Raw genomic sequence first — 16,559 nt, 5'->3', positions numbered from 1 at the left:
AGAGAGGAGAGGTGGCAGAGGGAGCGGGGCGGAAAGAGGGACTGATGGGAGAGGAGACAAGGCAGAGGCCCAAAGTGGGGGATTTGTCGCACTCGCTGAGCCCGACCTTCTTTCTCCTGCCTCACCTGGGGGAAAGTGAACGCGGGCCCAATCAGCTTTACCTCGTAGCCGTAGCAACCGCTGGGAGTGGCTTTGCTGCACATTCATGAAACTTTTAAGAGAGGAAGGTGCTTTTTTTTTTTTACATCTTTATTGGAGTATAATTGCTTTACAATGGTGTGTTAGTTTCTGCTTTATGACAAAGTGAATCAGTTATACATATACATATGTTCCCATATCTCTCCCCTCTTGCGTCTCCCTCCCTCCCACCCTCCCTATCCCACCCCTCTAGGTGGTCACAAAGCACCGAGCTGATCTCCCTGGGCTATGCGGCTGCTTCCCACAAGCTATCTGCCTTACGTTTGGTAGTGTATATATGTCCATGCCTCTCTCACGCTTTGTCACAGCTTACCCTTCCCCTCCCCATATCCTCAAGTCCATTCTCTAGTAGGTCTATGTATTTATTCCTGTCTTACCCCTAGGTTCTTCATGACAACCTAAGTGTCTATCATCAGATGAATGGATAAAGAAGATGTGGCACATATATACAATGGAATATTACCCAGCCATAAAAAGAAGCGAAATTGAGCTATTTGTAATGAGGTGGATAGACCTAGAGTCTGTCATACAGAGTGAAGTAAGTCAGAAAGAGAAAGACAAATACCGTATGCTAACACATATATATGGAATTTAAGAAAAAAAAATGTCAGGAAGCTGCTTTATATCGAGTTACACATTAATTAGAAATACAGCACCATTCCTGTCTCTTAAGACGTTCTCTTAAAGGCTTGCCCCGTTGTCTCTTTCCAGAATTCACTTTCCCCGTACTATTTCATCCACAGAGATTCTGGGCCATAATATATATAAACTAACAAAATATTAAAGGTATAATAAAAAATTATGCTACTATCTGATTATAAAAGTTCTCATTGCAAAAACTTGGAAAATAGAATACAAAGTAGAAAATACAAATTATTCATTTCCCTTTTTCTTACTATTCTTTTGTTTTTCTTCCTAATCCTGTTTCTAGACACATTTTTCTACATTTAAATATTTGTGATCATTTTGTATTTACAGTTTCATATATTATTTTGTTTACTAATTATATCATAGGTATTTCCTCATGTCACTAAAATAGCTATAAAAACATTTCATTCTACACATGCGTTACACTTTATCCATTCCTGTGTTATTTATTTAGGTTCTTTCTACTCTGTTTTAATGCAGCAGTTATCCACCTTTATACATAATTTTTTGTCCCTGACTCTTCAAATCCACTCCTACTTCAAAATGATTTCTGATATATTTTCCCCTAGAATCCTTATGTTTAAATGAATGTCTCATTAATACAATGAAAAGTGATTTCACCATCCTTTGTCTCAAAATGCAAGTTATTTTGAAATGTTATCTGATTATTTTGTAAACTCCATTTTTAAGTCAAGAAATTTGACCAAAATTGCGATAATGATAAATTGTATTTATTTTTGGCTCACTATTAAGCCCCAAGTTTCTACCCATGCTTGCTTGAATCCTACAGGTATAGCAAAAGGGGAACTATTTTTCCATGTTTTTAGGTTTGTCAGAGAATATTAATTTTGAACCCAGGTCATCTCTCATTTCTCTCTTCATATTCAGTTTTTCTCTTTGCTTTATTATAACACATCACTTTGTATGTGGATTGAAAGGCTACTCCAGAAAGCAAATAGAATGTATTTTTGTTTGCTGGAAAAATTAATCTGCCTTATAGAGCTTTTTGGATTATCTTACCCTCAAACATTTGGTGTGCTTCTGTTTTAAGTGTTTCTTATAAGAAGAATAAAGCTGGATTTCAAAAAAATGAACTTTTTTTCTTTTTTTTTTGCGGTACGCGGGCCTCTCACTGCTGTGGCCTCTCCCGTCACGGAGCACAGGCTCCGGGCGCGCTGGCCCAGCGGCCACGGCCCACGGGCCCAGCCGCTCCGCGGCAAGCGGGACCCTCCCAGACCAGGGCACGAACCCGCGTCCCCTGCATCGGCAGGTGGACTCTCAACCACTGCGCCACCAGGGAAGCCCCCCCAAAAATGAACGTTTAATTGGCAAGTTTATTCATTATTTTTTGTGATCATTGATATATTTCAGTTTATTTTTACTATCTTTTTCATGCTTTCTATTTGTTCTGTAAAGTTCTTATTTCACTTGTTTTGCTCCTCTAGTAGTTTGAAATTTGTAGATTATCTTTCTAATTTTTTAATGGCTAGAGTTTTTAATTATCTTTACTTGCTTCCTAAAACTTAGAGGGCTTTAACTCTTTCAGCTTATAGGCTATTGTTACCCAGTATTTTACTTTTATTAAAAATGTTTTGCAAACCCTATCATATATAGAAAAGAATACAGCACACACACACACACACACACACACTCATGAATACTTATGTACCTACTATTGTTTTGTACCTGCTATTTTAAGAGACAGAATATTACCTCTATTTATGTGCCCCCTCCCCCAATATTTTTTTACTTCACAAATTAGATGTATTAGTGTTGATGTTTATTTAGATTTATCCATGTGATAAATGCACTTTCTTTGCTCACCTGGTTACCATCCTTCTTAAATCTCAAATCTCTCTTCTGTGGTGCTTTTCCTTCTTCCTATAGTATATATTTTTAAGAAGTTCCTTTATTTCTTCTGTATTTTAAATCTAAAGAGGGTCTGTTGATAATAAATTATCTTAGCTTTTGTTTGTATAAAAACATCTCTATTTCATCCTCGTTCTTTAAATTTTGTTGGATATACAATTATAGATTGACAGTTATGTCCTTTCAGCACTTTGAAGACATCATCTTACAGTATTTTGATATCTGCTGTTGTTCATAAGAAATCAGATGTAAAGCAGGTAAGCTGTCTTTTGGTGTGGAGGGGGACAGTTTTTAAGCTATTCAATTTGTCTCACATGTTCTGCAATTTCACCAGGATGAGTTTGGGTGTAAGTATTGTTTGGAATATTTTGTAGTTCCTAAATATTAGGATCCATGAAAGTTCTTGACTATTATGTCTCTCCCATTCTTTCTACTCACTCCTTCTGGAACTCTGATTAGATGAATGTTAGAACTCCTCACTCAAACTTCATGTCTACTAACCTCTCTTTCATATTTTCCTCCTCTATCTCTTTGTACTATATTCTAAGTAGTTTTGTCATATCCAACTTTCAACTTGCTAATTATGCTTTTCAGTTGTTCTAATCTGCTAGTTAACTCATATGTTGAATCCTAAGATTTCAACTATACCTTTTACTTGCAGAAGTTAAGAATCTGCCTGGATATTAATGATAGTATTTCATTCCTTGTTCATATACTGAATTCTTTAAATATTGAAAACAGACTTATTTTACAAACTATGGCCTGCCAGCCAAATCTAGCACACTCCTCTTTTTAAAATTTAAAAAAAAAATTTGTATTTAATTAATTAATTTATTTATTTATTTGGCTGCATCGGGTCTTAGTTGTGGCACGTGGGCTCTTCCTTGTGGTGCGCGGGCTTCTCTCTAGTTGTGGCACGCGGACTTAGTTGTCCTGCAGCATGTGGGATCTTAGTTCCCCGACCAGGGACCGAACCCACATCCCCTGTGTCGGAAGGCGGATTCTTAATCACTGGACCACCAGGGAAGTCCAACACACTCCTTATTTTTGTAAAAAAGGTTTATTGGAACACAGCTAAGCCCATTAATTTACATACTGCTTGTGTCTGCTTTCACTGTAGAATGGTAGAGTTGAATCTTTTTGATACTGACTGCATAGCTTGCAAAGCCTAAAATATATACTAACTGGGCCTTTAGAGAAAAAATTTGTCAAGTCCTGCTACATGGGATAACTCTACTAAAGAAATTGTGTGTCTGATTCTGCTATTTGATGTTTCTGCTCTGTCCCATGATGTCTTGCTCTGTGAGTGGTCTTGTGATTTTTCACTGTGAGCTCATTTTTGTTGGGGCATTATCTGTGAGAATTTTAGGAGGCAGCTTGAGAGAATATTCCCTTTATTTGTGTTTACTTTGCCCAAGTGCCTAGGGAGCTAAAAATCTAGGACTATTTTAAGTTAGTTTCTTTGGTTTAAAGTAGTTTCAGAATAGGCAAGTAGAGTGAATTTGAACCCCAGGCTTCAAGTCTGGGGTATGGTTATTTCCTCTGGTTGGCAGGTGGGTACCTTTTCTTCCCTTGCAACCCAAATCAGAGCTGAGACACAGAATTTTTTGATGTCTCCTTTCGCAGGGCAAATATTTTCCAGTCCATTCTTTCACTGGAAATTTGGGCCTTCGGGGACTCATTCCAAAGTCTCTATGCTGACACTCTCCTGCCTTGTCATGTCCCCCGCAGCAGTGGCAAATGCCATTAGGGGTCCGCTACCTGCTTGAGTGAGCATTTACCGTGATGCTAATTCTGGCTTCTGGCTTCTGCTTCATTTTTAACCCCTGAGTATTTACCTTAATTCCTTGCCAAGTCAGCTATTCATTTTATTCAGAACTTTACAGGTTTTTTTTTAGGGGAGGATTTTCATGATAGGAAGCCTCTCATAATGCTGGAAATAAATGTCATGAAAATTTTAAACTAAAAAATGTACAGTTAGGATAATGGAAATGGGAAAGTTTTATAATACCCCTACAGGCTCCAAGCCTACCTAGTATTTACTTATATCTGAATTATGAGCTGCATCTCTGGAGTCAGACAACCTAGGTTTGGAACCAGGCCTTGTGTAGAGTGCGGGGAGAGAGGGAGAGTGGGCAAACGTTTTCTGAAAAGGTCCAGATGGTAAGTATTTTCAGCTTTGCAGGCCATATGCAACTACTCAACTCTGCCACAGTGTCATGAAAGCAGCCATAATTACATACTGTGTAATGAATGGGCATGGCTGTGTTCCAATAAAACTTTATTTACAAAAACAGGCAGTGAGCTGGATCTGGCCTGCTAGTTATAGTTTGCAGACCCCTGGCCTCATGCAAATTAATAAACCTCTATAAGCATAAGTTTCCTAATCTCTAAAATGAGGGTAATAATAGATGTGTTATACATAGGTTGTTATGAGCATGAGATTAGAAAACTCATGTAAATGCTGGTGTTAGCTATGATGATGCTGGCAATGAGGATGGTGGTGTCAAACCAGTTCCCTGATTTTGTAAGATTATCAGGTGTGTCTTCGCTTCAAAACCTTCAAATACATCCAGTGCAGCAGCTGAGGACTCATAATAGAAAGCTAACAGTACTGCAGCAACAAACAACTTTAAAATCTCAGTGGCTTTGAAGAACTCAGATTTCAGTCTTGCTCACATTAGGTTTCTAGTACAATTGATAGGAAACTCTCTTCCCTGTTGTCCCTCTGGGACCCAGGCTGATGGAGCAACCACCATCTTGAAATTGCTGGTTACCACAGAGAGAAGGAGCTCTGGAGGGTCTTGCAGCAACAATTAAATGCTTGGTTTGCAAATGCCACGTGTTATTTCTGTGCACCATTCATGGTCAGAATGGGTCACGTATTCCCCTCCTGCCCCTGTCACCCCAGTTGCTGGGCATGCTGTCAGCAGACAGTCCCCCCGCTCAGCCCCTCCAGGAGTGCATGCGCTGCAGAGCTGCCCCCCTTCCCAGGGCAGCCCACATCCAGTGACTGCTCCAGGTGGGGCACTCTGACCCAATGCAGGACAACTCGAATGGCCATTTTAGCTTCAGAGATCCTCGTGGGTTCGGCTCAGTCTGCTGTTGGGCAAACTTGACTTCTCCCTCTGCCCAGTCCTACTTCCTTCTTCTTTCTACAGGATTACTCCCAAGGACAGTCCTAAAATAAGCATCCTGTACACTAAACTCCATCTCAGGGTCCTTCCCAGAGAACCCAATCTGTGACACCCTCCATATGCCCAAGATGGGAGGACTAGGAATATCTCCCAGGGAGACCTGAGGACTACCTCATTCACTAGGGTGAGCAACAGTAGTGCATACACGTGGGAGAGTCTAAAATCAGAGCAATGATAATAGCAAATAGTTATTGAGTGCTGATCTGCTGCATGCTGTACAAGAATATGTTGCTTGGATTAGCTTATTTAATCCTCTTAACACCCTACATATTAGCCCAGGGGATTAGACCAGATGACGGCAAGCTATGGCCTGCGGACCAAATCTGCCCATTCATTTCTGTATTGTCTAGGCAACTTTCATGCTACAATGGCAAAACTGAGTAGTTGTAACAGAGACAGTGTGGCGTGCAAAGTTGAAAATACCTGCTGTCTGTCCCTTTTCAGAAAAGCTTGCTAAACCTTGTGTTAGGTATTATTCCCATTTCACAGATAAGAAGCTTCAAGAGGTGCATGGTTTATTATGGAATGCCATTTTTTGGTTACAAAGGTAAATGTCTATCGCGTGGCCCCCTTCAGTGATGGCAGGTGCAGAAACCCCTGTGCCATTTATGGGTCTTTATAAGTGCTCAGCAAATGAACATGAACGATTCTCTTCCCTTCCTTTCCTCCCACCATCTCCCTTTGTAAAATTAAGGTCTCCTCTGCCATCTCTGCTCTTAATCTCACAGAAGACTCATCAGTTTTTGGTGTCTTTGACTCTAAAACCCCTGGAGGAAGCTCCATTTTCCCAGAAGTGGCTACTGGAAGAGTTAGGGCAGTAAGTGTGTAGAGGCTGAGCTGGCTATCAGGAAACACTTCATGATCACTAAGAAATTATTCTGTGTGCTGAACCATACAGTGATTAAAAAAAAAAAAAAAGCAGCCTTGACAGATCTAAGGCTGAGATTATCTAAGCGGTTCCCAGGGCAGAACTGAGTAACCCAAAAACATTCCCTCATAAAAGTGATTGTTCGAGGGGGATTCAAGAACTTAGTTCCTTAATGCCCAGTCAGCTTCTTCCCAGATTTATCCAGAACATAGGCCGAGGCACACAAGTTTACTCCCAAACTCAGGAGCAGAGCTAAGAACTGAGCCCAGGTTGTTTGACACCAAAGTTTGTGCTCTTAACCATATATTCTACTCCTTCCCGGCAAGCAAATATCCAGGATCATGTCCTTACATCCTACAGATGCTTTTCTACGTGCTCATAGATTTTCCGCCAATGATTTTTCTAGCAGTTAGCTACAAGAGGACTGTGGGAAGAGATTCCATTTATCCGTCTCTTTATCCCATGCCTTCTAAAGAAAACTTCCCCAGCTTTCAGGGAGAATCCTTGCATCTATTCAGGCCTATTAGATCCCTAAGCAAAAATTTCTAAAACCCATTCTCCATTCTTAGTTAATTAGAAAACAATTGGGGGAATTCCCTGGTGGTCCAGTGGTTAGGACTCTGTGCTTTCACTGCCGCGGGCGCAGGTTCCATCCCTGGTCAGTGAACTAAGATACTGCAAACTGTGTGGCGTGGTAAGACAAACAAACAAACAAACAATTAGCTCTCAAAAATGGCTAGTGAATGAATAAATGAATCCGTGAATGAATGAATGAATCAGTCTCCAGACCCCTAACAACTTAAGGATCTTGGGCAAGGTTTTTTGCTTATGATGAATAAAAGATAGGGACTTCTGTGGTGGCGCAGTGGTTAAGAATCTGCCTGCCAATGCAGGGGACATGGGTTCCAGCCCTGGTCTGGGCAGATCCCACATGCAGTGGAGCAATTAGGCCCGTGTGCCACAACTACTGAGCCTGCAAGCCACAACTACTGCGCCCATGTGCTCTGGAGCCTGTGCACCACAACTACGGAGCCCACGTGCCTCAACTACTGAAGCCCGAGCTCTCTAGGGCCCACGTGCTGCAACTACTGAGCCTCCGTGCTGTAACCACTGAAGCCCACGCGCCTAGAGCCTGTGCTCCACAAGAGGAGCCACCCAATGAGAAGCCCATGCACTGCAACAAAGAGTAGCCCCTGCTCGTCACACCTAGAGAAAGCCCGAACACAGCAATGAAGACCCAACACAGCCAAAAAAAAAAAGAAGGAAAGATATTTGGCGGTTTCTTGTCATGGACGGCTCATAGCAGTTAGGTGTCCAAAAGGATAGTCATTCACTCAACAAACACCGTGCATTTACTTACAACAAACATTTACTATGATTTGCAAACTGTGTTAGGCACTGGGAACATGGCACACCAGCTGTCTGCCCTCAACACAGGCCTCTAGTGATGAGGTGGAGGCATGGAAGTCAGGTAGCTTCATGGGGGTGGGGTGGCATTGAGGGTTGGCTGGGTACTTGTATGTTGGGAAGAAAACATGGGGGGGAAATATAAAGATGGAAGATGCTCTTCGAAGTGAAATGGAAGTGTAACATCCAGGTTGTGGATTGAAAAGGGTTAAGTGGAAAGTTCTGGAGCAGCTGGCAAATGTAACCTGATCCCTCTCAGCAGTAGCTTGGGCTTTAAAACCAGGAAACCTGGAGGAATCAACAGAGACTGGGCTGGTTTTACTGATCTCCCCTCACTGTTTAGAAAGCCAGGCCTCTCCTGGTGGAGCTAGTGTTTCTTTGGTGGTGTGAGCTACTCCTGTATATTGCTCAGTTCATCCATATTATGTGGATTTTTACTAGATCCATTCTCAGAGTCTGTCCTGGCCTCCCATAACAGGGTAAGTTGAGAGGGCAACAAAAAAGAGATGCTATAAAAGCCTTCACTACTTTAATGGTATTACTGGGAATGTAACAGTTTTCAGACAGAAATACGACAAAATTCTTTCTACAGAACTTTTCAAACTGTCAGTTCAGAGGGAGAAAACTTTTTTTTTTTTTTTTTCCTACAGAGAGTCACTGCTTGATTCAACTTAATTTAGGTTTTGGGGAAAATTTGGGCAAACCCCATTGTTCAGCAGAACCCTGCCTTCAAAGATCTAAAGACAAGTCACTTCGTCATCCGTTGTCATTGTAACCAAACCTCAACTATTATTAACCATGACTTGCCTTAGTTCTGGTTTATCTTAGTAAGACCAAGAAGAAAAAAAGTCTTCAGCTGCAAAAGTGTTCTATGTCTACTACCAAGCATGTATTCTGTGCTTAATGCCAGAGATGGATGAGAAATGCTGTAAGAGTTAGGAAGAGAGAGTATACTGAGATTTAGGGTGGTCCAAAGAGCTTCATGGAAGTAAAGGATCTTGAATTCTACTTTGAAGGAGGAGTAGGACTTAGTTGAAGAGATGATGGTATGTCAGGAGAATGATGTAAGGTGAGACTAGAGGCAGGAATATGGGTGTCCTTTTTTTGCAGATTAGTGGCTGGCCAGCCTTCTTTTTTTTTTTTTTTTTTTTCTTTCAAAGAGAAAGAAGAAAAATGGGTAGATAAATGTAGTTGGAACAGAGGTTCATTTGGGAGAGTAGCCCAAGATGAGGTTAAAAGAGTGAGACGGAAGCAATCTTTGAAGGGCCTTGGGTCTTAGAAGACCAGACAGGCTGTCTAGGAATTGATATGTAGAGGTGGTACAGTAACTTCTCTCATTTTCTTCTTTTTTCTAGGCTGCTTTATTCACTGTATGATATTTTAATCAATTTTATGGGAGGCAGAGAGAATATTTTTGGAAAAAAATAATTAGAATCAAGCGTTAAACTCAGGCAGCATCACATACTTGTGCCATTGGGTGAAAACTCTAATGTAGACAAGAGAAATAACAATGACTAGTGTCCTGAAATTTACATAAAGAAGCAATTCCATCAACTCAGCAACCCGGGAAGCATAGAGGCTGACACAAAGCAGAAGGTTCCTCTTAAAATTGGATCATAGGGCTTCCCTGGTGGCGCAGTGGTTGAGAGTCCGCCTGCCGATGCAGGGGACACGGGTTCGTGCCCCGGTCCAGGAAGATCCCATATGCCGCGGAGCGGCTGGGCCCGTGAGCCATGGCCGCTGAGCTTGCGCTCCACAACGGGAGAGGCCACAACAGTGAGAGGCCCACGTACCGCAAAAAAAAAAAAAAAAAAATTGGATCATGACTTGTCAGTACCCGCGTTTGAGGGAAGAGAGCGTTACTCTGCTTGCCTACCAGGCACTCAACCAACCTTGCAGGTGTCTGGGCATCTTTGAACTTAAATTTAAGCAGGGAAACTAGGTAAATGTCCATTGACTGAATGGAAGATCAGAGTGTTTATAACTGAGACACCAAAGTGAACTGCATTTCATTGGGGGCTGTTTTGTGATCAAAAGGCATGTGTTTCATAGAGTTGAAGGGCATCTCAGTTCAGTGTACATCCAAGTATTTTCCAAGATGCAAACCCTTTGAGACAAAGAACACATTTCCTTTGTGCCCTCTTGAATGTTGACCAGCCAATGATCCAGTGAAGTTTGGAGGATGTGAATGAAAAGTATAAATAAAATTGTATTGATAGCTACTTAATTATTATGTAGTTTCATGTTTAATATTCAAAAATTTGACTAAATGGGTATGAAAAGCCTCAATGAAAGTAAATTAATGAACAGATTTCGGTTCCCTGAATACAGAGAGGCATTTCATTGTCTTTGGCAGCTGCCACTGTGTGATACTTATCCTTGATTATACTCAAGGTAAGTAAGAAAGGACCAAAATAATCAGAAAGGGAAATTTAGTGTCCATAAAACTTTACTTTTGGTGAGTTTCCTTTTGTGGATGGGCTCTTCAAAATTTGTAGACAGCTGGGGCTTCCCTGGTGGCGCAGTGGTTGAGAGTCCGCCTGCCGATGCAGGGGAAACGGGTTTGTGCCCCAGTCCGGGAAGATCCCACATGCCGCGGAGCGGCTGGGCCCGTGAACCATGGCCACTGGGCCTGCGCGTCTGGAGCCTGTGCTCCACAACGGGAGAGGCCACAGCAGTGAGAGGCCCGCGTACCACAAAAAAAAAAAAAAAAAAATTTGTAGACAGCTAGTCCATAACCCTGACACTTTTCCTTTTATGGGTTTCATTTCCCACAGTCCTTTTTTCAATACTCATCACGCATGTAATTACTTGTTCCAGGTCTGTTTACCTCATTAGACTCCATGTGGACAGGGTCTGTATTGCCATGGCCAGGCACTCAGGGTCAGCACAAAGGCACTCGCTGGCCTGGGGCAACTTTGGATTGCAATCCAGCCAGGCGTTATTTAAACTTCACCTGAAATGGAAGTTTGTTTTGATTTGGCTGTATGGGTTTACGTAGGCTACCTGGGGGCCCCAGGGTCAACAAACATTTGTTGAGTGACAACTAAGAATGCTTAGATTTCAAACCTGAAGCTTTAAAGGGAAGGAAAGCCCTGGTGTAAACCTTGGTTCCACTTGTTGCTCAGTTCCAGGGGCACCTCATCTTTCTCTGCACATCAGCTCTGTCTCCATCTTGCTGACACATCTTGGCAGAAACACTGATACCTCCATGGGTTGAGTCTCAGCTTCTTTTTGTTTTTTCTCTTTTTTTAAATTGGCCTTGCAAACGCAAGACCTCAAAAAATTGGGTAAAAACTCAGAATTGTTCCTCTCCACGGAAATCTTTAGTAAAAGGCGAAAGATTTATATGATCTGAAGAGAAACCAGAGTCTCAGCTTTACTTCTTCATTGGTAAAGCTCCATGTGATTTTTCATGGAAGCTGAGTTAAACATGGAGGAACTCACACATTTCTAATCTCCTTCATCTCTGCTCTTTTGATGAGATGGTTGAAAGAACAAGGGAGAGGACCACAAGAGTACATGTAGTACCTACATGCAGGCATCTCGAGCTGAAGCTGCGGTCTTTGGCCACCAGCTTGTGTGAGAGAACACGGGACGTCCTGTGCCTCCCGCTTTGCATGTGGTGTAGGGCAGCCAGCCAACCACCATGCTGGCACCTTCTAAGGCCACAGGTTTAATTCTGGCCCAAACCTGGACAAGCTGATGTTCAGGTCAGAACCCACCGAGGTTCAGAAATGGCTGCCAGGATCCTGGTGAGCAACGTGAGAAGATTAGCCCGTGGATGCCGGGTATAATTCTTCTCTCCCTATATTTCCTTTTCCCCTCCTTCTACCTGTTTGCTCCTCTTCTCATTCATTGATTTCTCCTTCATTTTGCACTTCTCCAATCCATCCCCTTCCTAGCTTCCCTCCACCCACCTCTTTTTGTCCCTCCTTCCACTGCATCCCCTCTCTTTCTGTCTTCACACTTTCTCTCCTGTTTTCCCGTCCCTTTCTTTTCCATTCCTCAATCTCCCTCTCTCTCTTGCTTTTACTCTCCTTTCTCTTCCTTTTGTCTACAACTCACTGAATTCCTATTTCTCTCTGTCTCTTCTCCCCTCTCTTTCTAAGAATTTCTTGATGAAATTAGAACTAAGAGAGGCTCCATGAAATCCTTGGCTGGAAGAAAAGATGGGTGGAAGGGATTCTGATCGTGGGCAGCCACAAAAGTTGATTTGTAGCTGATCTTAAATGTAGGAAAAGATTTTCAATTACAAAACTCATAAAATGTAAGGATGAGGGAAACTGGACTGCATTTAGAATTTGACTAATGGTTTCAAAGTGCTTTAAAAAGTTTGGCATTTGCCAGCCTTCCTTTCTTCCCCTAATCCTAAAACCCATGAGTTTTTATGGGAAATATAATCCTTTTTTCTGATTCATTTACACTTAGCTCATCTGAGTATTGTTTTGTAAAAACCATCTGAAGTCCAAGAAGTTTTATGAGATCTTTAAAGACTTGTGTTTTGAACCAGGAAGTTGTGTACTGCCAATATGAATGGACCTTGAAACCTAGGGGTCTCGGCATTAAACAGGGTCTAAACTTGGCAAAGGCTGGTCCCCATGCCTGACAGAAACTGGGCTTTCATTTTCAGATTAATAGCGAGTTTAGTGTTTTAGATGAGTGACCGTCTCATATGATAGTACATAGGTTACACAACACATTTTTTCAAGGATTATCTTACTAGTTATATAGATAGCAAGAGACTGATGTGGAAAAACTGTGACTTCCCTGGAGTTTCTCATCTAGAGTGGGGCTGCTTGCTTATGTGTATATTACCACATTAATAGTTGTATATAAACACACATGCATACAAATGTATATGGATCATTCACGGATGAGATTAACATTTACACTAGAGATTCTTCCTGTGGTTACATTTCAGAGATTATCTGATTGTAACGTTTCCAAATCTGTCATAAGGCAGGTCGTAATCAGATTGAAGACTGGGGTGAGATACCCACCTCTGCTTTGCTGTGGGTCAAGAGAAAGAAAGATTGTGTTGTATCTTTTTAAACATTTTTTTTCTGCAGAGTCATAGAGCGTGGTTGAGCTCATTGCTGTCCCCAAATGTGAGGATCTTGGGTTGATCTCCAGGCCCTCTGGAAACAGGCTCTCAGGTGAAATGACTTGCTCAAGTTCCCGTGGGAAGTGAAGCAGCCACACTGCTCCAGCCCAGCCCTCTGGATCCCTGTCCAGGCTCTGCCCTCTGCAGGCAGCTGCCTCTCATTGACCGAAACAGGCTTTGATGTATGCCGTCCATCTGAGTCCTGGAGTGCCTAACAAGAAGAGCTCACCCACCACCATAGACTGCAGTCTGGTCCTTTGGTGATGCTGTCCATCACTATTTCCTGAGCTTTCACCTGTCTGACACGTCTTCTTTCCAGCCTAGGCTCTTCAGCATGGAGTTATTGCTTCTAGACACCCCCTGCCCCCATCCACTTCAACTGTTGCTCATAATCCCTACCTGAGAGAGAAAATGTCTGTAGACTGATTTGAGCTGCGGGTAGGAAATGTTTTCCCTATCAGAGAGAAGCAGAGCAGCAGAGGAGTTCGGTTTTGAGTCTGTGGGAGCCGTGGGGCATTCGGTTGGAAGTTACCAGTGTAGGTGACAGCAGCAACCACTAGCACATCTCTAACCACATGCCCCTACATGTTGTGAATTTTCTATGAGATGACAAAGAATTGTGGGTTGTACAGTGACATTGGCCTCTCACAAATCAGATACTGCCTTGGGAGAGTTCGGTTATTATCTCAAACTGTTGCTTTATTTATTTATCTTTTTAAAAAGCTTTTGTTTATTTACATTTTTTCTCTCTAACCAGTTAGGAAGTTTCTCCAGAACAAAAAGGTTGTGCCTGTGATACTTTGTTTCTGCAAAGGGTCAGCCTCTCTGCTTGCCTCAGAGTAGCACTTGGTGAATATTTATTAGCTTGTGCTCTGTCCTTTCTACAGAATCCCAGGCTGGGAGGTAGTTTCTTCACCCACCCTCCTTCCTCAGTCTTCTCAGCTGGTTCCCTTTGGCCTGGCTCAGAGACTGACCTTGAGTGACCTCACTCATCTTGTCCACAGGGATGTTCTTAGAGCCACAGACTCTTAGGGCTGGAAGGAATTTTTAATCCAACTTCTCTGTTGGATTATAGAGGAGGAAGTCAAGGTTCAGAGAGGAGAGGTGAACTGCCTGTGGTCTTTCAGCTACTTAGCGGCAGTGTTAGGACTGAACCGAGGTCTCTCCCTCTGGTCAAATGCTGTTTATTCTGTGCCTGGCTCTCAGAGTGTGTTCTCACATGAAACTGGTGCTCAGGCAGATGGACTGAGACCCTCTCCTGCCAAATCAAATATTGGAGGTCTTTCTCCAATGTACAGAAAAAATAGATTAAGGGATTAAGTTTCTTCAACTTTAAATCATTTTCTATTAATTCTTCTTAAACCATTGTCACCTGCTACCAACTGTCCACTAGCCAATGCGGGGTTTTCTATTGCATTCATGTAATAAAAGCGTGAATGCTGCTGGAGACACCGTTTTAAATTCAAATGCTAGAAGTAAATATGTTACTATTTCATGGTTTCCACCCAAAAGCACCCTGACCCCAGGGACTCTGTCCCCTGGGACATTCTGCATCTCCTTTAATGTGACTTTGTGTCATCTCCAGTGAGTGATCCTTTCCTTTTGGATAGGGGTCCAAGGAACTGATCTGACTTTAAAAAGAGACTAATAATGGCTTGGCGTTGTCATGGATCCTAAACCCTGTATTCCTGTCATAGAGGCCTTTTCACCAGGAGCAGGGCTGCCTGCGGGGTCGATTCCTGTTGCGGTTTTCCCAGTCTACGCGGGCGCCCCCTGCTGCCCACCCTGGTACATGCCAAGAGAGGAGTAGGGTACCAGAAGCTGCACACTCAGAAACAGTCACGCGGAGTTTACAAACCCAAAGGGAACCATCTAAACACTCGATGGACACTCGGCGCACCCCGAGCAGTCCTTTCTGGGGCCCGATGTAGTATTTTAATCCAATACCCGCAGCAAGTATCCGAGCAAACACGGATAAGAAAATGACTGGAAATGCCTTCCGGACAGTATCAAATGAGTCCTGTGGGGCTTCTAGAAGGAAAGGACCGTTCAGTGACTTTGCCGAGTCCTTTGTCCTTTCCCGGGAGACGGGATCGAGGAGCGGGGACCTCTGCCTTGCCGACCCATAGGAACAATCGATGTAGATGTGGAGGGTGGCGGCGTGTTCTCGGGCTCATCTCACGCTTTCCCCAATTAGGATTTACTGCCTGACGTCACGTCTGCCGGAGATTGGCTGTTCAGATCTGACACTCGGTTCCACGGCGAGAGAAACTTTTTAAAGACTTTGCAGCCCGGGCTGCCGCTGAGCGTCCCACGCGCTCACACCCGCCCTCGCCCACTCTCGCCGGGTCCCGGGCGCGGCAGCCCCTGCGCCGGCGGCTGGGCGAGCGGACCCTCACCTTGCGCGGCCCGCGCCCCTCGCCCCTCCCCTCCCCTCCTCCCCGCCGCTTTCGGCCGGGGTCTGGGGCCGTTCAGCAGCCCGCAGGACTTCCTCTCCTGCAACCGAGTTTTCCTCCTCTCCGCCTTTCCCGGGCTCCCGGTTGTTCTCGGGGGAGCCTGAGTGCGCGTGGGCGGCCGCACCGGGCGAGCGGCGCGGGCGGGGGCCGGGGGCGCCGGCTGGGGCCCGCGATGGCAGGGGCCTGGCTCAGGTGGGGGCTCCTGCTCTGGGCAGGGTTGCTCGCGTCCTCGGTGCACTGCCGGGTGCGGAGGATCACGTACGTGGTGCGCCCGGGCCCCGGCCTGGCGGCGGGCGCCTTGCCCCTGGGCGGGCCCCAGCGCCCGCGGACCTTCAACGTCGCGCTCAACGCCAGGTACAGCCGTAGCTCGGCGGGCGCCGGGGCCCCCTCGGAGCGGACTCGGCGTACCAGCCCGCCCGGCGGCGCGGCCCTGCAGGGGCTCCGGCCGCCGCCACCGCCACCGCCACCGCCGGAGCCGGCGCGTCCCGGGGGCTCCGGCGGGCAGCTCCACCCCAAGCCTGGCGGTCACCCGGCGGCCGCCCCGTTCGCCAAACAAGGCAGGCAAGCGGTGCGCTCCAAAGTGCCGCAGGAGACCCAGAGCGGCGGGGGCTCGAGGCTGCAGGTTCACCAGAAGCAGCAGCTGCAGGGGTAAGCCCACACCCTCCCTCCTTCCTCGCGCGCGCCGCCCGCGCGGGGACCCGTGGAGCCGCGGCTCCTCGGAGCCCAGCGGTGGCCGTGGGCGTAGTGCGCCGTCGGTGGGTTGTCTCCTCCCCGCCCGCCTCTGCCTGCCTCGCTCGCAGCGCGGCGGG

At 44.8% G+C, this 16,559-nt stretch overlaps 1 protein-coding gene across 1 annotated transcript in view; it reads left to right on the top strand.

The window, feature by feature from the left end:
* The first annotated feature begins 15,922 nt into the window (after nucleotides 1-15,922).
* LTBP1 (latent transforming growth factor beta binding protein 1) overlaps nucleotides 15,923-16,559 on the top strand; it is a 437,031-nt gene continuing 436,394 nt past the window's right edge. The window contains exon 1 of the mRNA XM_007450947.1: nucleotides 15,923-16,398. Within this exon, the coding sequence (XP_007451009.1) occupies nucleotides 15,923-16,398 (476 nt within the window). The remainder of the gene's footprint in view (nucleotides 16,399-16,559) is intronic.

The sequence above is a fragment of the Lipotes vexillifer genome, unplaced genomic scaffold (genome assembly GCF_000442215.2).
Source record: "Lipotes vexillifer unplaced genomic scaffold, Lipotes_vexillifer_v1.1 scaffold776, whole genome shotgun sequence".
NCBI lineage: Eukaryota > Metazoa > Chordata > Mammalia > Artiodactyla > Lipotidae > Lipotes > Lipotes vexillifer.
Note: the sequence above shows the minus strand (reverse complement) of the source record. Positions and strands in the feature narration are given on the sequence as shown.